Raw genomic sequence first — 26,362 nt, 5'->3', positions numbered from 1 at the left:
TGGAATCTCTTGGAGGGGGGCATAACTGATTGGAACCCTTAACAGGAGCACTTCACAGTGTACCATTTTGCTGCAGGCCCCATTACATTTATTTAAAATCAATCCCACTGCTTATAAAATGAAAACCATAAATAGTACAATTTGACATACCTTGTTTTCCTTCTCAAAGTTTATTTCTGAGGGTATTATGGTCATTGAAGGGCACTGCAACACTCCCTCACTTGCACTTATCCAGAAATTGGATTTATCATAATTAGCACACTCATGTTGCAGGGAACATCTAAAATAAATAAAAACCATTTATGACACTAGATCTTCAAAAATATTAATAAAGTTATTGTAGAACTGCTATCCCTGCCTTTGTCACTTTATTAATGTCCATTTGATATAGTCAGCATGATCTCCATGTTACAAACATGTTAGCTCCGACACTCTTGTGCACAAGAGACACAATTTAGAGATGCTTTACACATTATGCTTTCCCTGTATTTTTCCACATGCTCTGTTTCTACATCTGATGCTGAAAAATTATCTCTCAGACCCACGGAAACCAGAAATTAAGCTTTTGAACTCTGTTGGCTTAGCAGACTCAGAGGAGACAGGGTATCAGCTAGCCATGCAATTTTCTTTCTCCACCCTCCCAATGTTCTATTTCTGTTTTTATCTGATTTTCCCTTAAAATAAATATATTGTTCTAGGAAAGTAAATTGATTGTTCTGCCTTGGTTATCTTTAATATGTTTGGCCTGTTACCTATAAATACTTCTGTTTAGTCTTTTGCTGCTATGATCAAGTCAGGAAAAGCCCTTGTGCCTGAGAAAGATGTAGAATTTCCTCATCAGTATCAGTATTACTCCTGATGTGGAAAGCTGGTGACAGATTTGATATGTCCATATGAAACTGGGTGAGCTTAACCAGGTTTTGATCCATTTAAAACCATATACGTGTGGTAGTAAAAAAAGAAAAGACAGGTTTCTTACCTCTAATTGACCTTCTTCAAGTGATCATCTGTGAAGTCACATAATTTGGTTCTCCGCCTGCAGACCTTTTTAAAGATCATCCCTTCAGAACTGGAAGGAAACTCCCTCCACACATGCTCTGAGGGCAAGGCAGGCACTCTCCCTTTCAAGTCTTTCTGCACAGCCTTAGGAAGTAAGCGACAGTAGTGGACAGTAGTGCGAAAAGGGTGGAACAAAGGGTGGAGATGATAGGTTTTTTTCCAGGTCTATTTGATTAATTTTTAAGAGTGGGGACAGCACTCCATATTATCTCCTTCCCCGAGCAAAGGAGATAAAGCCAATATTCATCAGATATGGACACTTCCACAGTCTCTACACATGCTGCAGTATGGGCACTCATGGGGGAAGAAAAGAGGCAGCACAAAACAAAAATGGGGGAAAGAGGCAATGCCTCAAAATGGTCCTGACAATTTGATTTTTATAAATTAATAAACTGTCCTTATAGTGAAATTCCGAACATATTTTGGCATTTCCCAAGAATACAGTATGCCTATTCCTCTCTCTTTGAGAGATCCTATCTTAATAGGAAAACTGTATTTTTGGTGCCCCCATCCTCAACTTTCCTCCCGCAGAAACCTCCTGTTGTGGATCAGAATCCTTCTCACTAACAGAAGGAGACTTTCTGTTCACGGAAGAGCATGTCTGGATCCAACCCATTAAGTTATAAGGACACAAATTTTCAGTACCATTTTGAGGCATTGCCTCTTTTTTCCATCCTTGAATAGGCACAAAAGCACAATAGTATTCAACTAAAAAAAAATATTAGCGCTAAAGCAAAGGGATTTCCCCACTCTCTTTCCCTTGCATGCCTCCACCCCATCCCCAAATCTGCTCTAGAGAGGATACACAACTGGAGAAGGGGAAAATGTCCCACTGGTCAAGGAGAAATCCTTGCACCTTGCATTCTCCTTAGCATTACTTTGAATACAGCCCACATGTTCTAAGGTAGAAAGTTCTAAGAATTAGTTTAGGTGGAGAAATTCTCCAAAGTGCTGCTTTGTGGTGATCAGGAGAGGACTGGACAGAACAGCATGCGCCCCAGGGAGTGTGTGATGTTCCTATATTAATGTATATATGGTAAGTGTTGTTGTTTTAGAAGATACATGGTAAGTGGAGTGAAAGAGGAGGGGGAGTGAATGGGCAGTAGAATGCGAGATAATTGGCTGAGTGTTTAAAATGGCTGAATGTATAAAAGGAAGAGTGAGAGTGGAATCGGGGGGGGGAGAAGAGAACTGAGTGGGTTGCTTGGTGGGGTTTAGAGAGTTGTTTGCCAGGAGGGAGGTGGAGTTCGGATTAGTATTGAGTAAAACCATATGCTTATGTGCCTTAAGAAGAAATCTTGTTAATCTTGTTAGCTTTGTTATCTGTAATAAATACTTAATTTGGTTTACCAAAGGCCTGATCCTTGGCTGGGGTTTCACAGACCAGAAGGGAGGGTAAGGTAATGACCAAGGCTGAAGGGGAACTGTAACAAATGGTGGCAGCGGTGAAGAGAATAACAATACCAGTATTCAGAGTCTCTGGGAATACTAGTATTGGGACGTTACTGGTGGTTGCCTAGCAGGGGGATCTGTTGAGATCTGTGCTAGAGCAGGGAGAGAAACCATAAGAGAGAGCGGTCCGGACTGGTGGAGTCCCTGGTGGTGCCTAGTGACAGGCAGTAACCACGAGTAGGTAGGAACCTGACAGGGAGAGCCAGGGAAGGACGCATCACATGTAGTGGCAGTAGCAGTGGGATACGAACAACAGAGAATCCAGATACGAACCAAAGAGAGTCCCAAAGACACGTGGTGACAAAGGAGACTACGTCACAGGTGTTGGCTGTAGCAGTGAGATACGAATACTAGACAATCCCTAATAGTTGTGTGGCAAACAGAAATAACAAAACAAGATTACTTGTGAGAGTGACTGGCAAAGAGTGTGTGGCAAAGAGTGAGTGAACTCAAACACCATGGCTGAATACATAAAAATGAAAAGAGAGGAGCTGGTGGAGAAGTGCATAACATTCAATTTACCTCACGAGGGTAAAGGGGTAGATGAATTGAGGGTAGCACTTATAGGATTTGCTACTGCCCAGCAAAAACAACCGGTCAGGGAAGAGACCCCAGAAGGATATTTAAGCAATCCCGCTTATATAGAGTACTTGAGAGAGAAGTTGAAGTTGGAAGCTGAGAGATTGAGGATGGAAGGTGCAGAGAAGGAAAAACAGAGAGAGTTGGAAGCTGAGAGATTGAGGATGGAGGCTGAGGAAAAAGACAAGCAGAGGGAGTTGGAAACTGAGAGATTGAGGATGGAAACTGAGAGAATGAGAGTGGATGCGGAGATACAAGGGGAAAGATTAAAATTGGAAAGAGAGAAGTTTCATTCTGATGAAACAAGAAAGGACAGAGATGGAGCAAAAATAAAAATTACTCCAAAGGACTTTGCTGTCTATGAGCCTGGTCAAGATCCTCAAATTTACCTCAGCACCTTTGAAAAAGCAGCTCAGTTGTGGGGGCTACCTGAAGATAAATACATGCAGTATTTAGCAAACCTGATTAAAGGGGAATTGGCAGAGGTATACCAATATTTCCCCTCAGACAGGCCCGTCACCTATGCTGAATTCAAAGAAGCAGTGTTTAAAAGATTCAGACTGGGGCCTGACTATTTTAGAAAGCTTTTCAGAAACTGCCAGATACAGACAGGGAGGTCTTTCATGGAGCTGGGGGCAAAACTGATGGACATATTTGGGAAATGGCTGACAAGTGCAAAAGCTCAGTCTGTGGAGGAGGTAAAAAACCTCATGATATTGGATCAATTATACCATCAGTTACCACCAGAAATAAGGCTCCTGGTCAAAGACCGTTCCCCTACATCGGTGCAGGAGGCCGCAGAGATGGCGGATCACTTCGCCTCCAATAGAACTGGCTGGGTGGGGAAAACATCAAGAGATTTTAAACCCAGACCATATAATGCTGGCAGAAGGGATGTGGTACCACAGCGAGTGAGTCCTCCAGTAAAATCTGAAGGGCACAGGACACCCCAGAGTGGATCTGTGTACCCTAAAAGTGAGGAGAAATTATGCTACAAATGTGGTAGACCGGGGCACCTACGTTTTCAATGTGAGGTTGCCAACCCCATTAGTAATCCTGCTCAGACAGGGACAGTGAAAACAGAGCCCAAGGCTTTAGAAACAGCGAAAAAGGTTCAGTTCTGCCAGATAAACTGGACAGAAGTAACAGACCTTGATTCAAGTCTGAGAGAGGAAGTGAGTGTACAAGGGGCAAATTATTGGGCATTGCTTGATACTGGTGCCGCTCAGACATTACTGAGGCCAGATTTAATAAAATCTGAGGTAATATTACCTCAGGAAACTGTGACTATCCAAGGAGTGAGGGGTCAACCAGAAAGCTTGCCTGTGGCCCTGGTGGATATGACTTGGAGAGGCCGAGAGGGCCGATATAAAGTAGGCATTAATGCCCAGCAACAAGAACCAGTAATACTGGGAAGGGATGTAATGGGCGCCCAAGGAAAGATCTATGTAGTGACCAGACAGCAAATTGGCAGAGAAAAAGAAGCCATATTAAGGGGGGCTGAAACAAACAGGGTGGAATCTGTTAACCAGCCTCAGGTCACCATAGCAACCACTAGCAGGCCTGCTGAAGGAGACAAACTGTATCAAGTGGTCTCTGATAATGATGAGGCAGATCAATTCAGGGAAGAGCTGCAAAAAGATATAAGTTTGAAGCAGATAAAGGAACAAGCTCTGACCCAACAGATTCCTTTCACTGACAAACTGAGGAATCAAGTTGTGTGTGAGAATGGGATTTTATATAGACTGTGGATGCCTGCTGAGAGAAAGGATGAATGTGAACCAGTGAAGCAATTGATAGTACCTAGCAAATACAGAACCAGATTGCTAGAGGTAGCCCACGATGTCCCATGTGCAGGACATCTGGGAATAAAAAAGACCAAGAGGAGATTGGCAGCACACTATTATTGGCCAAACATCTCCAAAGATGTAAAACAACATTGTCTATCTTGTGGAATATGCCAAAAGGTGGGAAAAAGTGGAGTAAAGACTAAGGCACCCTTAAAGCCCCTTCCTATAATTGGACAACCCTTTTATAGAGTGGGAATAGATTTGGTGGGCCCTTTTTCCAAACCCACAAGGCATGGCAAGAAATATCTATTGGTGGTGGTGGATTTTGCCACCAGGTACCCAGACGCAGAAGCACTAAGATCCGTGGAAGCCCCTGTAGTGGCAGAGGCTTTATTAAAAATCTTTATGAGGCTGGGTTTCCCTCATGAAGTGCTGACGGATCAAGGCAGTGTATTCATGGGAGAAGTGATGCAATGTATGTGGAAATGTTGTGGTCTAAAACATCTAAAGACCACTACTTACCATCCCGCCACTAATGGGTTAACAGAGAGATTCAATGGAGTTTTGAAGGGCATGATCAGAAGCTATGTTCAAGATCACCCACAAGACTGGGATGAACGGTTGGGATGCTTCTTATTTGCATACAGAGAAGTCCCTCAGGAGTCAACAGGCTTCTCACCCTTTGAACTCATGTTCACTAGAAAAGTGAGGGGACCTTTGGAACTATTAAAAAATTCATGGGCAGGAACCCTGGGAGAGTACAAAACATCTGTAGTAGATTTTGTATTGGAATTCCGCAATAAATTAACATCAATGATGGAGGTGGTGGAAAAGAATTTGAGTCAAGCACAGGAGAAGCAACGTTACTGGTATGACAGAACAGCCAGGGAACATGTGTATGATGTGGGAGATATGGTTATGGCGTTCATACCCAGGAAACATGACAAATTACAGGCTAACTGGGAAGGACCATATACCATCAGAGAAAGGCTTGACACAGTGACGTATGTAATTACCACAGACCAATTAAACAAAAGCAAAGTGGTTCATGTAAATATGTTGAAGCCTTACCATACCAGGGATGCACAAGTGTTGCAAGTTACCTTATTCCCTGAGGGAAGTGGGCCTGAACTTCCAGATTTGGTACAGGAAAGCAAAGACAAAGGAGGGGTAGATCAAGTGGAATGGTCAGAGGAGGTGAAGGAGGAAACAAAAGAAGAGATTCTGAGAGTTTATAGGAGTTTATAGGAATCTCTTTAGCAACAAACCTGGCCGAACCAGTATAGTTATACATTCCATTGATACTGGAGATCATGCCCCAATCAGATCTGTTCCGTACCGTGTGAATGGGAAAGTTTTGAATGAGATCAAAAAGGAGGTGGAAGATATGCTGGAATTAGGAGTGATCAGGGAATCCATCAGTCCCTGGGCCTCAAGTATTGTCCTGGTTCCGAAAAAAGATGGAACGACAAGGTTTTGCATTGATTATCGGCTAATCAATAAAATTACTGTCCCAGATGCGTATCCTATGCCTAGGGTAGACGCAATGTTAGAGTTATTGGGAGCAGCAACCATTATCTCTACACTAGATCTCTGTAAAGGATTTTGGCAAATGGAACTAGACGAGCAATCCAGAGCCAAAACTGCCTTCAGTACACCAGATGGGTTATATGAGTTTGTGACCTTACCCATGGGACTAAGGAACTCACCAAGTTCATTTCAGAGGCTAATCAATACTGTGTTGCGAGGCATGTCAGATTTTTCAGTGGCCTATATCGATGACGTGGCCATTTTTAGCAAGTCGGTGCCTGAGCATGTCCAACACCTGACAACAGTATTGGAGGCCTTAAGAAAAGCAGGCCTCACAATAAAAGCTAAGAAATGCCAGTTTGGACTAAAGGAAGTAATCTATTTAGGACATAAGGTGGGGAGTGGGAAAATCACCCCCTTATGGAGCAAGGTGGAGGCAATACAAGCGTGGCCGATCCCCTTAACCAAAAAACAAGTAAGGGCATTTCTGGGTGTGGCTGGATTTTATAGGAAGTTTGTGAGAAATTTTGGGGAAATAGCAACCCCCTTGCATGAATTAACAAAGAAGAAGTGTTCTGAGCGTGTGGTATGGACGGATGAATGTCAGAAGGCTTTTGATCTACTGAAGCAAGCCTTGTGCCAAGGACCCATATTAATAGCACCAGACTATGAGAAACCATTCATTGTGGCTACAGATGCGTCGGACCTGGCGCTGGGAGTCGTCTTGCTACAGGAGAGAGAAGGCACCAGACATCCAGTGGCGTACCTGAGTCGCAAGCTGACGCCGAGGGAGAAAAACTATTTGTCGGTCCAGAAGGAGTGCCTAGCGGTCGTGTGGGGACTGAACAAGTTGCGCCCATACGTGTGGGGACAAAGATTCACCGTGACTACGGATCATCGGGCCTTGTTATGGTTGCAGACTATGAAAAACCATAACACTATGCTGCAGAGGTGGTCCTGGGCCCTACAGGACTATCAAGTGGACTTCCAGTTCATAAAAGGCAAGGACAATGTACTGGCCGATGGACTTTCCAGGCAAGTGGCTGGGACTGCAGTGACGTGACCAGACAGAGGAACAAAGAAAGACATTTTCCCCATAGAGACTTTTATTTGTTAACGCGACGTATAAATCCTGGAACAGGAATAATACTCTGCTGTTGTTTAAGGGGGGGGAAATGTGATGTTCCTATATTAATGTATATATGGTAAGTGTTGTTGTTTTAGAAGATACATGGTAAGTGGAGTGAAAGAGGAGGGGGAGTGAATGGGCAGTAGAATGCGAGATGATTGGCTGAGTGTTTAAAATGGCTGAATGTATAAAAGGAAGAGTGAGAGTGGAATCGGGGGGGGGAGAAGAGAACTGAGTGGGTTGCTTGGTGGGGTTTAGAGAGTTGTTTGCCAGGAGGGAGGTGGAGTTCGGATTAGTATTGAGTAAAACCATATGCTTATGTGCCTTAAGAAGAAATCTTGTTAATCTTGTTAGCTTTGTTATCTGTAATAAATACTTAATTTGGTTTACCAAAGGCCTGATCCTTGGCTGGGGTTTCACAGACCAGAAGGGAGGGTAAGGTAATGACCAAGGCTGAAGGGGAACTGTAACAAATGGTGGCAGCGGTGAAGAGAATAACAATACCAGTATTCAGAGTCTCTGGGAATACTAGTATTGGGACGTTACTGGTGGTTGCCTAGCAGGGGGATCTGTTGAGATCTGTGCTAGAGCGGGGAGAGAAACCATAAGAGAGAGCGGTCCGGACTGGTGGAGTCCCTGGTGGTGCCTAGTGACAGGCAGTAACCACGAGCAGTTAGGAACCTGACAGGGAGAGCCAGGGAAGGACGCATCACAGAGTGTCCTTCCCCTCCAAGGGTAAGAGTGGGATTACTAATTCCCTAAATGAAACTCAAGAAGCTTGCAGAGGGAGGATCAAGAACAGCTCTATAGGCCAAAAAACCAAATAATTAAATAGCTGCATAAGTGAGTTGCTTCCCAATGCATTTCAAGATATACTCTAGATAAAACAATAGAAGGCTCTGGAGACTGCTGTGCACAGGCACAGAACCCAATTTTAAGACTTCACAGAGACTATGAAGAATACTTCTCTTCTGGTAGACTGACTGTGAATGAAAGTTTCACATATGGTTGTTCCCATACAGGAGAGCTTAAAGGTAAGAAAACCATAATATATAAAGTAGCCCTGAAAAAACACTGTCAGAACAAAACAAAGTACCTATAGCCAATCTTATACAATATGTAAAAACTCTGAACCTCTTTTGAAAAACTTTATGGAAAAAAATTAGTGGCACTGGTGGATGACATTTTTAACTGCGGTAGATAATGAAACAGTTGGGTTTACTGACCATATCGCTGGCACAAAGAGATCAACAAGCAAACAATCACTTTTGTGCCTCTGCATCTAGAACCTGATTCAATGTTTGGCAAGTGGGATAGAACCATCTAGCTCAGTCTTGTTTGTCAGACAACTATCTCACTGCTCAAAAAGGGAATTACAGGGTTATATGGATATGTAGTTCTGGGACACTGCAACTGCCCTTAAGGTGCAACCTAAAGAGGAGATAGCTGACCTTGCTCCCTCTGGTAAACCATGACTCATGTTGGGTTTATGAAATTATTTGGGACCATTAATTTGGTTCCATGGACCAATGTACCTTTCTTATTGATAAGTCTCTGCGCAAAGCCGGTTTCACATTTTCAAGATCTATAGTCTACAAAACTAATTTTTTTGTAAATGAAGTTATCAAGATTAGTTGTCCCCTGAATTACAGAGACCCCACTGGCCTCAACTAGAAGTTGGACATTTAGTGTCAACAGTCCCATGCTGTGGAATTCTCTTCCAGCAAAGACTCGGCAGGCATCCTTGCTTTTGACTTTCAGGTGTCTCTTGAAGATCTTTTTATGCCAACAGGCCTTTGCAATTGTTTAATTTTTAATTTTGATTAGCAAGTCACATTAATGACTATCTATATTTTTATTTTTAAAATGTTCTATGTTTTAACATTTATTTATTTATAAAAGTATTTCTATACTGCCATACCAAAGAATATCAGGGCAGTTTACAATGATGAAACATTGTACACTGCCTTGATATTTTATGATATGGCAGTATAGAAATACTTCTATTTATAAATAAATAAATAAAGACTACACATTGTATGCCACCAGACTGCAAATACAATAACATTTTAACATTATTCATTTGTAATGTGCACATATCAGTTTCCAAAGGAAAGAAAAAAACCATAGGTTTCACTCTTGATGTCAATGGTGACAGTGAACAATATCTGACAAAAAATAAAAAATTCAACCACTTGTCTCCCACTCTTATTTTATGTTGTCCCTTAAGAATAGCTAGTAAAATGTTTTTATATAATCCTAATTTTCAGGTATCAGTGTTATCACAGAAATATTCCTAAGATTTTGACCCCCTACGTAAAGGAAGCCACTAGAAAAGGACCTTGACAGGTCTCTTCATGGAATATCTATTTTATGGTACAGTAATAGAAATACAGATTACAAAGCATTTCTACAGTGATTTTAATTAGAGAAGCCTTTTTATTCTTGTCAAATTCAGTGTTTCTTAATGTTTATTTTATCATGTACAATTTTAGTTGCTTATGAATGGCTCTTTAATAAACAATTACGTGTATGAAATTAAGCTTATGAAGAAGTGTAACTTGTTTACAATTTTTTTTTCAAATGGCTTTTTGAATACTAAGATTTTAGCCATGACAATTATTTCTTCAAAATAACCTACTAAAATTAGAAATAACTTTTGAAGACTGTGTCAACAATGGTAATATTGTCAAAAGATCAGAAGCAGAGTGGTGACACTGATAAGACTAGTAATTTCCCTCAATAACAGACAATGATTTTCTGCACAGAGCAGCCTATACCAAGAGGCGTGTCGTGTACAAAAATATCCCACCTGGTCTCCAAGGTGCACCATCCACAGTAAGCATCAGCTGCAGCTAAGCACTCTGTACATGTAGTATATTGATCACAGGCAGCTACTTTCACACGGGCTATCTGCATAACAAAGAAAACCCAAAGTAGCAATAATTTTTAAAGAAACAAATGTCCTGAGATGCATTCATCTGTTAATCAGAAAGAAGGAAGCTCCTATTTATTAACATTATTGTGCTGTCTCATAGTCCACTGTCACCATACTGGTCTTGCTTTAACTACTAGGTGAGATCAGTGGTTCTTAACCTTTTTTTGGGCCACAGACCCCTTTGAGAATCTGACAAAAGCTATGGACCCCCTCCCCAGAAAAACGTGCATAAACACATATGGACAAAATTTTGCATACAATTAATTTTATTGCATTAGAATTGGGGGGGGGAGTGGCTGGTTCACAGAGCCCCTGAAGCCCATCCCTGGGCTCGACAGTGATGGTGCAGTCATCCTGTACGTGAAATTGGACTCAGAATGATGTAGTAACTTGGGCAGCTTACACAGAACTGCTAGGATTTTAACATTAGCCTACCCTGACATTATTTCTGAAGCTGCTATATGACCAGGCTGTTGTAGGGGACTTTTGCCTATCAATCCCAGCAAATTTCAGAGAGACACACAGTTTTGGGTATAGAACAAGATATTAGTTTTGAGAAATAAAATCCTCACTTGAGACCAGTCTACCCAAGTCCTAACAGAAAGCCTTCTCCTTTGTGTGCTGTTCCTAGCTGGGAATGCTCTCTTACATCCACACTCAGGTTTATATAGTAAGGACACATAAATAAATGTGTGATTAGTTATTCCCAGGGCCATCTCTAGGTGTGGGGCAAATCACGCTGTGTGGGCCCCCTATATAGCCAGATCTGTGCTTACTGTTGGATTTTTCCTTTGCATTTTGACATAATCCTCCCCTCTCCTCTGTCTTCACCTCACCCTTATGAAAATGCTGAAGTTTCAACTTTTTGCATCATATAAAATGATCCCTCATACATGTGAAATCATAAACAAAATCTTTAAACTTCTTAGATAGAGGGATAAAAGTATTTACTCATTGGAAACTAAAGTTCCATCCATTATTTGTGCCTCTTAACATATTAGTTTTGTTTTAAGCAATAGTTGTACGGAACATCACCAAGACTGACTAAGAACACAGAATTTTCTTCTTCCTCTTTGTACCATTCAACTGGGGGCTCTCTCCCTCCAAATGAAAATGGAGTGCCTTCAAGTCGATCCCGACTTATGGAAACCCTATGAATAGGGTTTTCATGGTAAGCAGTATTCAAAGGGGGTATACCATTGCCTCCCTCTGAGGCTGAGAGGCAGTGACTGGCCCAAGGTCACCCAGTGAGCTTCATGGCTATGTGGGGATTCGAACCCTGGTCTCCCAGGTCATAGTCCACCACCTTAACCACTACACCACACCAACCACCTTACAAAAAGAAGTTAGAATAGTCATCAATAGTAGACATACATGCAATGCTACTTGTTCACAAGAGAACACTATGACTCCTCCTCATGGCATGAAAAAATATGGAACTCTTCACGAATTTGTGCATTATCCCTGTGCAGGGCCCAAGCTAATCTTTGTATCATTCCAACTGTAGCATACGTGCTACCATTTTAACTTTGATTTTTGGAGAGCATTAGTGTTGTAGGTTTTATAGGCTAAGTTACTCTGTCCATTCTTCCCCCTCTGCAGGGCTGCTGGCTGCCTTTTGAACACAAATGGATTGCAGAAGGGTCCCACCTCTCCTCCTACACCTGCCTTTCCTAGAGCTGCAGAAGGGCTTCTGGGTATGCATGAAGGTGCTGGTCAGCTGTTGGTTAGTATTTGGGACCCACTCCCATGCAATGGAGCTGCTGCTATCGGCACCATGTTAAGGCAATGGTCCCCTGCTGAGGACAGAGGAGTTGCCTTCATTCCCACTGCCCCCTGCAACAGCTCTGGTTACTGTATCTTATCTATGAAATTAACTTTTCCTGAAACTCATTAAAATGGAGCACAGGAATTTTGAGAAGGATTGTTAAGAGCATTCCAGTGGCTTAGGGTTTTGTAGATGCTTCTAAGATGGAAAGTTTAGTGTGATTCACCCTTCTGTTATTTTAAATATTTTATTCCAGTGCTGTTACTCATCCTGAATCCTTTGAATGGGAAAGGCAAGAAATCTATACATTTTTACCCAGAAGATGGAACTTGTCTTCCACTTGCAGAACATTAAGAACTGAAGAAAAGTTGGTCAAATTCTGACAAGAATTCTAGATGTCTTCTTCCTATTTTTTTAAAAAATTACACCCTTAAGATCGTTGCCTTTTAGTTCTTCTGTTGTTATGGTTGCCAGGGTGTTTTATTACTAATTTAACTGCTAATTTAATTGATTCAGCAATCCAACCCCAATACAGATGCATGGGATTAACCCTGCCATATTTCAGACAGGTAGCTCTAGGAATTTTTGTGCTAGTCACCTTTAAAGTTTGCATTTTTCAAAAAAATAAAATTTAAAAAATAAATAAATAAAGTGGCCATAACTTTCTTGTTTTTTCACATAATTACATGTAAATTGGAGACATGGTAGCCTCTTCAGATGCTAACTTTTAACATATACAACTTGGGACCTAGGTACATATTGGAATGCCTTTCCCCTTGCCAAAGATAGGCAGTGGGGGCCTTACCAGTGGTCCCACCAATGAGTGTTGCTTGTTGTGCAAGGACTTGGAAGAGGGGCTTCTCTTGGTGTGGTGGTGCACCAGTGATGAAACTCCCTTCCTTTGGAAGGACAAATGGCCACATTAATGGGTTTTCACTAACTGGTGAAAACCCATCTTTTTTCAAGGGGTTGGAGGTTGATTCTGTTTTTCTTTCTTTTGACTCTTTCTCATACTGTTGTTAAATGGAATGAAACTGCTATGATTGATTGACTGATTTTATATTTTATTTATTTATTTATTTTATTTAATTTATATACCGCCCTAAGCCCGAAGGCTCTCTGGGCGGTGTACATAAAAGGTAAAAGCAGGCACAATATATAAATACAATAAATATAATAACTCAAAAAAACAAAAACACACAAACAATACGAGAACCAAACAACATCCAGAATACAACATAGTAATAAAATACTGTAAAAATACACTTTAAAATGCCTGGGAGTATAAAAAGGTTTTCACCTGGCGCTGAAAAGAGTACTTGCAATTGCTGCACCACAACCCTCTCAGTCACCTTCCCTAAAAAGGGGGTATTTGCAACTGGTCGGTAGTTGTCACAAACCAGTGGGTCCAGGGTGGGCTTTTTCAGGAGTTGTCGGATCACCGCCTCTTTCAAGGCGGCTGGAACCACTCCCTCCGGCAATTATGTGTTGATCACACCCTGGATCCACTCGGTCAAACCCCCTCGGCAAGCTTTAATAAGCCAAGAAGGGCAAGGTTGGAGAGGACACGTTGCTGGCTGCATCATCGCAAGCACCTTGTTTACGTCATCAGGCTGCATCCACTGAAACTGTTCCCAAGAAGTTGCAGCAGACATTGGGGACTACAGTAGATGTGGATGGGGCATCAAGACTGCTATGGAGGCGAGCAACTTTACCTTCCAAGTGCCTTGCAAACAATTCACAGTGGGCCTCCGAAGGGTCTAAAAATCCATTTCCTGGAGTTGATGTCAACAGACCCCTGACAATATGGAAAAGCTCCATTGGATGGATACTTGAGGATGTGTTGGAGGCAGAGAAGTGGGCCTTCTTTGCCGCCCTCACCACCACATTGTAGGCATGGTTATGATGTTTTACTCGTGCCCGATAAACCTCACAGTACATCTTTCACGCCGTTGTCCAGCCTGTTTCATTGCCCTTAGCTCACTGGTGTACCAAGGTGCAAACCGGGCTCCACAATGCCAGAGAGATCACTTGTGGGCAACCGTGTCAAGAGCCCGATGTGGCTCGCTGTTCCACAGCATGACAAGTGCTTCAACAGGGTCACCCGCTCTATCTACTGGGAACTCCCCCAGGCCATTTAGGAATCCAGTGGATTCCATTAGTCTCTGGGGGCGGACCATCTTAATCTGTCCACCATATGATTATATTTTATGATATTGTATTGATTTTGTTATTATTGATGGAAACTGCTTTAAGGTCTGCATAATATAAAGAAATATACAATAATCTAAATAAATACATAAAGAATGTGGGTGACATTATTTGTGATTGTTTTAAATTGTTTTTAAGGATGTATTTTAAACTGTTGCAACCTGCCTTGGGACCTCATGGTGAATGGTGGGTAATAATAACAATAACAATAATAATAAGATGGAGTAATACCATGATATAATTCCACTAGCAGCCTCTTGAATGAAATCAAAACCATTAGAAAATGCAATATGAAGAGAAGAAAATAACTTGACTCTCAGGCTGTATGTTATGAGCTTACACAGTATTTTCCAGATATTTTTTCTTACATGTATCCACCCTTTCTTTAAGAGTTTAGAATAGCATTTTTGCCGTTATTTTAGCCTTACAACATTCTATTAGAGGTAGCTTAAAGTGGGAGATGGTGAACTGGCTAAGAACATGCAGTGATTTTCTTTCCAAGCTGATCAGAGTTTTCAACATGATTCCCCTGCTACAAGAAAAACTCTACCTACTATGTTGTGCTGGCTCTATCTGCAATATTCTAACAATAACATCTAGAATGCCTAGAGTGAGATCTGATCAATTCACCCAGTCCTTAAAATATATTCTTTACAACCTACTTAAAAGTGGCATAAACCTCTTGTATTCCCACTAGCATTATTCCCATCCAAAATTATGCTGCTCCATAACAGCCATATAGTTCCATTTGCTGTCTTGTGAACTTCACCAAGACACACAACACGTAACTCATCCACATAATATATGCTATGTTGGGGTATGGCAGAAATACAATTTGGACATGGCTGCCTCTGTTTGGTGGCAACATCTACCCCGTTATGCTTTAGAATGATATAATTTATTATTATTTAACAAAAATTATATATCACTTGATTGTAAAAAACCTCTCAGCAGTTTATAAAAACATTAAAAATTATCAATAAAACAATTATATACAAGATATTAAAATATTTTAAAACAATTAAAACGGCAACAGACTAAAAAAATTTAGAACACATATTTATTTATTTATTTATTTTATTTTATTTATATACCGCCCTAAGCCCGGAGGCTCTCTGGGCGGTGTACAAAAAGATAAAAACCAGCACAATATATAAATACAATAAATACAATAAATCAAGAAACAAAACAAACAAACAACAAAAGAACCAAACAACGTCCAAAATACAGAAATGCTGTTAAAATACACTTTAAAATGCCTGGGAGTATAAAAAGGTTTTCACCTGGCGCCGAAAAGATAGTAGCGTCGGCGCCAGGCGCACCTCATCGGGAAAACTGTTCCACAGTTCGGGGGCCACCACTGAAAAGGCCCTAGCTCTAGTCACCACCCTCCGAGCTTCTCGATGGGATGGTACTTGGAGGAGGGCCTTAGATGTTGAGCGCAGTGTACGGGTAGGTTCATATTGGGAGAGGCGTTCCACCAGGTATTGCGGTCCCATGCCGTGTAGGGCTTTATAGGTCAAAACCAGCACTTTGAATCTAGCCCGGAAACAAATAGGAAGCCAGTGCAGACGGGCTAGAACAGGTGTTATATGAGTGGACCTTCTGGTCCGCGTCAACAATCTGGCCGCTGCATTCTGGACTAGCTGTAGTTTCCGAACAGTCTTCAAGGGCAGCCCAACGTAGAGCGTGTTGCAGTAGTCCAATCTAGAAGTTACCAGAGCATGAACAACTGAGGCGAGGTCGTCACTGTCCAGATAGGGACGTAGCTGGGCTACCAATCGAAGATGGTAAAAAGCGTTCCGTGCCACCGAGGCCACCTGGGCCTCAAGAGACAAGGAAGGATCGAAAAGAACTCCCAAGCTACGAACCTGTTCCTTCAAGGGGAGTGTAACCCCATCAAGAACAGGACGAACATCCACCATCTGAGCAGAGAAGGCACTCACCAACAGCGTCTCGGTCTTGTCTGGATTGCGCTTCAGTCTGTTAGCTCCCATCCAGTCCATTATCGTGGCCAGGCAACGGTTTAGCACGTTAACAGCCTCACCTGAAGAGGATGAAAAGGAGAAATAGAGCTGCGTGTCATCAGCGTACTGATGACAACGCACCCCAAAACTCCTGATGACCGCACCCAGCGGCTTCATGTAGATGTTAAAAAGCATGGGGGACAGTACCGATCCTTGCGGGACTCCACAATGGAGAGTCCAGGGTATCGAGCAATGTTCCCCAAGCACTACCTTCTGGTGACGACCCACCAAGTAGGAGCGGAGCCACTGCCAAGCAGTACCCCCAACTCCCAACTCCGTGAGTCTTCCCAGAAGGATACCATGGTCGATGGTATCAAAAGCAGCTGAGAGATCAAGGAGAATCAACAGAGTCACACTCCCCCTGTCCCTCTCCCGACAAAGGTCATCATACAGGGCGACCATAATAATCTATGCATCTGGAAAGGCTTGCCTAGACAAAAAAGTTTTAAGCAGGCGCCAAAAGGAATACAGTGAAGGCGCCTGCCTGATGTCAATACGCAGGGAGTTCCAAAGAATAGGTGCTGCCATGCTAAAAGAAAGATTTCTTGCAAGTGCAGAAATAACAGGTGAAAGCAGTGATTGATAAGAGATGGAGATACTTGAATGTAAGTATAGTGAAACCTTTCAACCAGGGAGTTTTGCTGGCTGTGGGATTTCTCTAACAAGTGGGTAATGTTTACTTGTAATTGACAAGAGCAAGGCATGTTTTCAAGAGCAAAAACTCCGGTTTTCCTCTTGATTTTTTGTTAATTACACTTAAACCCCAACTTTCCTCAATATAATGTAATGGTGGCATGCATGGGGTTACCAGGAGGCCTTCTATGCAGATACTGACCAAACCAAAACCTGCATAGCTTCTGCAAGATTGCTACATCATATGATTTCAAACCATAGCTCTGGCTTCACTAGATTAAGTGAAACTTTGACATATTGTTCAGATCATCCTCTTTACTTGCCTAAACAAATTTTCCCTAAGCTAAATACTGTATCTCTGGAAAAAGGAAAACAAAACCAAGTTACCCAGAGAAAAAAACAAATTATATAGCTTGATGCCTTGCAGACTTCGTGCTGCTGACAGGATGATAAAGCTTTAACTAGGTAAACTGTTGTGATCTGAAATGTTAATAGGATACATCAAAGGCATGATATACTATCCAAAAACGGAATTTGTCAGATTTCTATACAATGATATATAGACATTCTGTAGGGAATTGACGCTGGAGTGTTTAAATACCAAGTAAAAAATTATTGGTTTTACATCTGTTTCAGTAGATTAAAAAACAAATGAAGCTTATACCATTGATGATTGAAGCACATCCCAAACTCTTCTCTTCAACTAGGCAATAATCAATACAAGAAGGTAACATGTCCTATGCTGAATAGCTCTCTCTCTCTCTCATGAACTTTACTATACAATAGATTAGATATAACTGTGTACTAAGACCCACCTCCAGTTTGACCACTTTATAGTCCAACCAAAATTGTGTTAGAAATTCAATGATACCTAGGATTTCTTGTTTGCCATAAATGGGAAAGAAAGAAGCCACTATGTTTCAGCAAAATCCAAATGAAGAAGGAACACTATAGAGGGAACTGTCCTTTAAAGAGTCAGAGTGGAATTTTCCTAAATAACATAAACCAAAAGCTAAACTACGAAATTTGAAATAAGTCTTGTTAAGATTTAGGCTTGCATTTTTGGAATGTCCAAAAGCATCAAGATATTAAAGCAGGCAACTATTCTGAAAACATTTATTGCCAGATATTTTTTCTCTGTTGCTGTTAAAAAGGAGGATTCATGATATAAACCTGTGCAGCCATGAAAGCTCTAAATGTATAAATGATATAAAAAGGGTTTGGACAAAACATGATCATTGATCAGAACAAATCCTCTATGACTTTTTTTTAAATCAACACATATCTCCAAATATTTTTTATTCCTTCCTGCTCAGCTCTTGGTATGGAGAAAGTATTTTTGTGAAGTAGTCTTACCTGATAGGAAGTCATTAGATACAGGTAGCTAGAGTCAGAAGGATCAAATTGCATGATGGGATGGACAGGCTCCCCGTAAGCCACAGTGATTGACTCCCTGCTTATCACCTCCATATGATTGTTCAGATTAATCTGCCAGGGAGAGAAACATTTCATAAGACCACCACTTTGTTTCTAGGAGGAAGAAGCGGAATCATTAATTCTAGAAACTTGAAAGTCAAATATTAATTGATCTGTTAGCATGGGTTATTTTTACACAGTATGATTGTGTATTTGATGATAAAAAATAACAGTTTTTAAAAGAATTTCTAAAAAGTAAACGTTTTCTGGGGAACTCATACAGGAATAGCATTGACCAGATTTTGCAAAAACCTTGAAATTTAATGTTTGTAGAATACATGCAGAAACTGACTTGAATACTTTCTTTTGTCTTCACTTGCAAAAGACAATGTAGTAAATACACAATGTAGTAATTCTATGAGGAAAAGTCAGTTGATAGCTAATAGTGCTGTGCCTAGATTAGGCCCACCATAACACAGAAACCACCCAAGAAAACTCTGTGGTATTTTTAGATTGGAGCTGGTAGGTCATGCATTGTCTAAACTAGGCAAGTTTTAACAAAAAAGTTATTGTATAACTGGTCCAGTTTGTATACTGCAGTAAACCATAGTTAATGCTTTACTGCTCCCATTTCGCTTTTATCCTACTATAAATGGGAGTAACAAACCACAATCTCTGGCATGGAGCAGAAGTGGGAACCTCCAGCCCACAGGCCAAATTTGGGCTGGCATAGGTCCCAATTTGGCCTGCAAGGCCATTTTCCCCAAACCACACTGTAATGACATCAGGTGATTCACAGGTGGGTTGTCCCACCCAACTACCAAAGTTGGCCCATGTTTTGGGACCAATAAGGATCTGGCCCACTGACTCCAAAAGATTCCCCATCCCAGCTGAGAGTTACACTCTGATTTATTTGGAGTGAAACGAACAACAATCACCAGTTTGGATGCAATGCTTAAACCAGAGGTTGTGGTTTCCTGCTCCCAGTAACTAAACGAGTGGAGCAAAGCAGGAACCATCTGCATGTTGACAGCAAACCAGGTATGGAAACCCTGCCATTCTGACTTTGCCAAAACACTCTGTCTTCTTGTGGAGTGTTCCAGTATACTGTCCTTTTACACAACAACACTGGAAGCACTGAGGCTTTACACTTACTGCTTTTCCATTAATAAATCTCTTGACTATGTCACTGATAATGGCCCTTGTGAAATGCCCTTCTGTATAATTTATTGGATCAGATTAATTCCCTATGCTGTAGGAAATCATAATTGCTGCTTGGGGAGCTGACTGATCATTGCTTATGCCCCTTTTACTGTCTTGTCTTGGATGGGAAACCTGAATTACAACTCATACCAAGTATTCTGTATTCAATGCCAAGTAAGAAGGAGCCCCAAGGTAAAAAAAAAAAAAAGCTTCTGGTAGTGCAGCTGTGTAAGAGAATTAGATTATAGCTATCTGAGCAAATTATCCCAGCAAAGAGCAGCCAGGAGCCTTTCTCTAATGGAGGTTCAGCAGATAAGACTGCCTTTTCTGATATGATAATGGAAGCAGACCTGTTACTATTGTGTGAACACAAACTGTGCAAGGAATGTATCTGCACTCACTGTTCTACACAGCTGACTCTAATGTCAGTTGCCTAGTACTTTGTTGTGTAACCTGTGGCCTCTGGGCAAATATCAAACCAGAGAACATCAGAGATCTTTCCCACCTTCCTACAAGAAACATTTGGAAAGCAGAGAGAGAAATTGGATTCCCTTCTGTTCTCTCTCTATTCTGATCTAATATTCTATATTATGTGTTATTATCTCCAGAATGATATAAAACAGATTCTAATAATGTCTTTTCTGTTCTTGATGGGCAACATCTCAATAGGCTTGCTATTGTAGCACCTCCACTGAATGGCTACTCTCACTGGCTGATATTAAACCTTTCTTTAGCAAGCGGTGTACAATGCGGTTACTGCTGGTGGTAACTGTCCGTGGCTCGGAGACAATTACAGTGCTTTAAATCTTGGCCCCTGATGTATTGTTTTGACATATATAAAACAGGCATAGCACACACATGGATTAATGCCACTTCTGAAGCTTAGCAAAACAGTGAGGACCAATCAGGAAATGTTTATTCCAAGTGGTGGGTGTGTTTCTCTCTCTCTGTGTTTTTTACAAGTGCCAATCAAGATGGGGAATAAGAGGACATTGTTAAGAACTAAAAGCTGTGCAATAACATTTCAAGTATGGGCATTTATTTCTACAATATATTAAATGACATCTTGATTGCACTATAGCCTCAAATGCTGATTAAAAGTTAAGAATTGGTAGATATTGTATATCACTATGCAATTTAATGCAACATCCAGTTGCTTCTTCATTGTAGAATGAAAGCCTATGCAGTGAGCTTGTCAAGTGATGCAGTTTTCTGTTTAAATTAACAGAATCATGGATTAACATGCCAATCTTACATTTCTTGAGCATGAATTAATTTTATCATCAGTAGTCTGATCAAGTGTGCTGCATCAGCACAACTATGCCCAAGTTGCCCTGTTGACATGCCTGAACTGATCTCAGAGTTATCAACAGGCTCAATTTAGCAATTGTCCAGGGTACTATTCTGTGGGAGACACCACTGAATGAGTCATGGCACAAGAGTCATTGTGATCCATGGCTGAATGAAGGACTGAGGGAAGGGTGGAAGAATGACAGCAGGAGGCTAACAAAAGAATGACAAGGGGAGTGAAGAAAATTCAGCTTGGATCAATTGTAATCTAGGAATATGTAACATACTTCTTCCCCACTGCCCTGTATACCAGCCGAATAGGGTTTATTTGCATGTTGAAGGTGCTGTACAGATTCCTAGGAAAGCCTTATCAGGCTGATGACATCAGTCATGTCCACACCATACATTTAAAGCACATTTAAATTACATGGGTTCCTCCAAAGTATCCTGGGAACTGTCACTTGTTAAGGGTGCAGTGAATTGTAGCTCTGTGGGGGGTAAACTACAGCTCCCAGGATTCTTTGGGGAAAATAATGTGCTTTAAATTTATGGTGTGTGTGTGATCATCTACTCTGTTGCTGGGAAACTCCAGTTCAAGTGCAAGCCACTAAAGGTTTCTAAGCAGATTTGGCATATCAGCATTTGTACTGGCTGAACTGGACTCCCCCATCTTCTCTCTTGCCAGCCAATGCTCAAGGATGGCAACCACTAAGGATAAAGATCTGCTCCACTGACTACTACAGCAATGACATGAAGCCCAGTTTGCAGTCCCCCACATCCAGCACATATCATGATTGCCAAAAACACAAAACTAAACTGAGTAGTCCATGGTAAAAAGTTTCTAGGATCAGGGTCCCATGCCGTGTGTGTCATGTTTTAATGTTCCCCAGAGATAAAAATGCCATAGGTAGACCCAGTTTTTTGCTTGGATAGGCAACAACCTTGCCAGTTAGGGTGGCTGAAATTTCTACTCCTTACTATCGTTGAGAGAATCTATCACAAACCACCATTTCACAAATGCTATTCAAAGGTGTCCAGACAATCATATTAACATTTCATGATTGTGCAGCTCCTTCCATATAGGGATTTCAAACACTTAAATATCACTCAGCAGACCTCATAATATCCCTGCAGCCACCTATGAGATAAAAAAACAGCTAGTACAGAAAGCAAATGCCCTAGATAACAGACAAGCTAAACATGCCAGATAATGGATGTTTAAGATATTCATAATATTTGGTGTGCACCTACTGTTTAGCACTGACACCACATTAAACAGCACTAATCAGCTGTTTGGAACAGGTTGGTGGAAAATGTAACTGAAATTCAGTTGATCTAAAACTTTCAAGAAAAACAGTCAATCAAATACTACCATATATGCAAAGAAAAGTGGTTGGGGAATTTGGGTTTTAGAAAGTACAGTAGCACAAACTGTTATTTAGCTAAAGTGCACAAATTAGCAATTTTACTATTTATGAAAGCATCATGGAATCATAAACAACCACAAGCACTCAGGGTTTCTTCTGTCTTCTCTGTAAAACTTCAGTTGTTCAGTGCCCCATAACATTAGAATTGAGATGAATCATTACAACCACTTCCTTCTGATTCAAGAGTCCTTGGCACTCAATCATTCAGGAACTGAGCCAGCTTGACCCTGTTTAGTAGGCATAACTGCTACATAAAGGTGAGATGGCAGTTTAAAAACAGCTTTCAAAAGATGGCAGCATAGCTACTTATTGTTAAAGGTTTCATTGTGGAAATATACTATATGCTATTATCAACTGTGAAGTCCTTTATTAACTCTATGGTACCCTGTTAGTTTTACCTTAACTAGTCTTCCATTGGCTGTTCCCAAAAATACAACTGTGTAATTATTGACACTGGAGACGGCCACTGATGTAAGGCCTGGTGAAGTGAACACGGGCCTTGCCTTGATAGGTTGCAGGATTGACAATGGATGCTGAAGATGTGCTGCTCCACAGTCCAATTGTTCTGGTTGCAACTGAAAAAAAAAGAGCACATTAGTGAATAAATCTTGGGACATTGTAGCTGTCTATAACCCACTGGATATTAATATTTTCATCCCCTGCACTCTATATTATAAACAAAGCCACAGAAGTGGCTCCAGAGAAAAGTTAGAATGGACAAATGGGATGCACTTAGATTTTAAGGGGGAAAGAAAATTTCGTCTTACATCCATCCATAATATTCCCAAACAGATTCACACCTATTTTTCATCCTCTATATTTCTATTTCAGCCCCTTTTCCCTGACATGATGCTACTATGCAAGGTGGGTATTCCAGTATATAATATGTTGCTTGTTGGTACTTTTTATTTGTCATTATTTTATTTATTATAGGAATTGTAATACCACCCTTCAATAAAGGTATGTTATACCATCCTTCAATAATGCTTCCAGGGCAGTTTACAAGAAAGAATAAAAAAATTAAAACATAAATACAAGAAACCATTATCATAATAAACTAAAAGGCCATAAAATAATAAAAGCATGAATTCTATCAGTGTGAAGCAAATATAGCTATCTGCCTTAATGTAATCTACGAATAGTTGAGAATGATTAATCTAGTTGTGCTTGAAAGAGTGTTTGGAGTAACACAGATCTGCATAATCTGTCACCAAAATAGCTTGCCCAATAAATTATATTTGTCTCTGTGTGTCAAATTAAAGCAATTAAAGCTACATACTATGTACACTTAGTTGTAATCTACATTAAATAAAGCTTGCTTCCAAGTAACTATGCACAGGTTTGTATTGCATGTTCATGCTGAACCATTCTGCAAATATAACATTGAAATTATGTAATTATATATTACAGAAGAAAGTGATATCATTATGATTGGCAATGATTAATAGTAGAACCTTTTCAGCCAAAGTTATACTTTCTACAGTTTCCAACATGACAATCACGTTGTGCCATATTTCACAAGAAGAGTGCAAATGTAATTAGATCCAGTCCCTAAAATATAGATACCAGGTAAGATTTAATTAGGAGCATTCCTAACTGGAGAGGTGGGCATAGAATGATAGAATCCCTGGCACATCCACAGCTCTGTCAGCTTTTGCCAGGGCTGGAAGGGGACAGTTAATTTTCCTTTTCTGCCATAGCAGTGGTCAGGATGGTGTGGCACAGGGGTCCAAATTGGGTCCATCTGAGGGAAATGGACTGGCTTTGGGTCTAGCAGATCCATCACTGGCCCTACTTAACCCAACCCCAGAAAGTATTGTTAGTACTGTTCTACTACTTCAGTACTACTATCATTTTTTGAAATTATTATTATTAATAATAATAATAAACACCAACAATAGTAAATTTATATCTTGCTCTTCTACCAACTGTAGCAGAGCAGTGTACAATATAACCATAAAACCATACAATGAAATCATAACAATCACACAAATAACTCTAAAATCAGTTCGGTATTGATTTTATAACAAAATATGGCACTTCACACTACACTTTTATAAAGGAAGATAAATTGTAAAGTAGTCATGTGACACTGATGGATTTTCTGGAACTTCCTAAAGCCCACAAGGGAAAAAACAGCCTTATACATGAATTTATTAGCACCAAATGCACTTGCTATCACAGGCAAGATGCCATGCAAAGGAGAGAAACAACTTAACAGTAATCATATCCTCATTTGTAAAAGTCTACTCTACAGGATTGTATCCTATTCTCTGGCTCACTTGCAGGACAAACCTAGGTGGCTTTTCTATATCTCTGATTTAGACATATGTAAATATTCTGTCATTTACTTTTGGTAACTTTGCATATATCTTTACAACACTGCAATATCACTGAATTTAAGCACCCTAATTCTCTTAAAGTTTTCCTTCCATCGTTTTAGTCTGTAATCCTTGGACATATTAAAGAATGAGTAGGCCCTTCTGAACTCATTGAAACTTGTTTCTGCTGAGTAAACATGCTTAGTAATATTGCTACATAAGTCTTTTTGCAGAGCTTGGAAAAGTTACTTTTTTTTGAACTACAACTCCCATCAGCCCCAGCCAGCATGGCCACTGGATTGGGCTGATGGGAGTGGTAGTTCAAAAAAGTAACTTTTCCAAGCTCTGCTTTTTAGCTATCCTATTTTAGCTATCCTACCACACTTGAGGCTCAAGGTCCATTGAAAGAATGAAATCAAGCAATGTTAGTGTCTTTCAACTAAGAGTACAGTTTCTTGGATTCTGAAGCAAGAAATATTAACTTAGGCAAAGCAATAAAGTTTGCAGCACTGAAAATAAAAAAACCTACTAACAGCTACACTGCTAATCTCAGAATCTCCCAGATATCACACTGGTAGAAAAACGCACCTCAATGCCCATTACAAGTCCAAAAACAAAAAAATGTCCTATGTTAGAAACAAATGAGTGTATGCAATTATCTATGATCTATACAGCTCTGTTTTGTTTTAATGGTTTATACAGGATGGAAAATGCAACAACATAATAGACTCTAATCAGAAGACTCTTGCACAACTTATCAATTTTTTTTTTGGCTAGCTATGACAGGCTGTCTAATAAGAGATGGCCAGAGATTCTGAGCAAGGTAGGGCTGCATACTAAACAAACACACAGAGATGTATCACAGATAGATCCACACTAATGGAATGGCTTATACAACCAGTGGGCCATCTATTTACTGAAAACTCTCCACTTTTCAGGTAACACCCCTCCCCCAACTCAGTACAGACTGAATTTCTGCCTGTTGCTGTTGAAGCCAATGTCCTGTTTTGTACAATATGCTAAGCCAAACCTTAGCTTAGGACAGCCTTTCCCAACTAGTGGGCCACCAGATGTTGTTGGACCACAATTCCCATCTTTCCTGACCATTGGCAATGCTGGCTGAGGCTGATGGGAGTTGTGGTCCAACAACACCTGGTGGCCTACTAGTTGGGAAAGGCTGACTTAGGAAGATTGTGTAAACGTGCGGGATCTGAGAGAGCAGCTTGTTGCTGCTTTACTCTCCCCAGTCCTTTTTGCTGTCATGCTACCCTTTGTAAGGCCAAGGTTTGGCTTAACATGTTATCCAAACCAGGACTTGTAGTTAAGCTCTCTCCTCACTAACCACGAACCATAACAAAGAACAAACCTTTGTTACAGCTCATAGCTAGTGATAAAAGAGCTTAACCATGAATTCCAGGTTGGACGACATGCTAAAGCCAACCTTGGTGTGGCAACAAAAAGGATGAGGGAGGAGCAAAGCAGTTAAGAGCTCCTCTCCAAGAGGAGAACATTCACACAGTCTTGCAAAGCCAAGGTTTGGCTTAGCATATTGTGTAAACCAGGTGGCCACTGAGACCTGGTAAATGGGC

General features: G+C 40.7%; 1 protein-coding gene and 1 pseudogene across 2 annotated transcripts in view; both read right to left on the bottom strand.

The window, feature by feature from the left end:
• Positions 1 to 26,362, bottom strand: part of PLXND1 (plexin D1) — a 252,381-nt gene that overhangs the window by 157,097 nt on the left and 68,922 nt on the right. For both annotated transcript variants that reach the window (XM_061618475.1, XM_061618474.1), the window contains exons 2-5: positions 22,851 to 23,027; positions 18,473 to 18,604; positions 10,352 to 10,452; positions 151 to 280 (exon numbers count right to left, since the gene is read on the bottom strand). In XM_061618475.1, coding sequence (XP_061474459.1) covers positions 151 to 280; positions 10,352 to 10,452; positions 18,473 to 18,604; positions 22,851 to 23,027 — 540 coding nt within the window. The remainder of the gene's footprint in view (positions 1 to 150; positions 281 to 10,351; positions 10,453 to 18,472; positions 18,605 to 22,850; positions 23,028 to 26,362) is intronic.
• On the bottom strand, positions 11,905 to 12,005 carry LOC133382644 (U6 spliceosomal RNA; annotated as a pseudogene).

This window comes from Rhineura floridana, chromosome 3 (assembly GCF_030035675.1).
Source record: "Rhineura floridana isolate rRhiFlo1 chromosome 3, rRhiFlo1.hap2, whole genome shotgun sequence".
In the NCBI taxonomy this organism is placed as follows: Eukaryota; Metazoa; Chordata; class Lepidosauria; order Squamata; family Rhineuridae; genus Rhineura; species Rhineura floridana.
The sequence above is the reverse complement of the archived record's forward strand: the minus strand, read 5'-3'. Positions and strand labels throughout refer to the sequence as shown.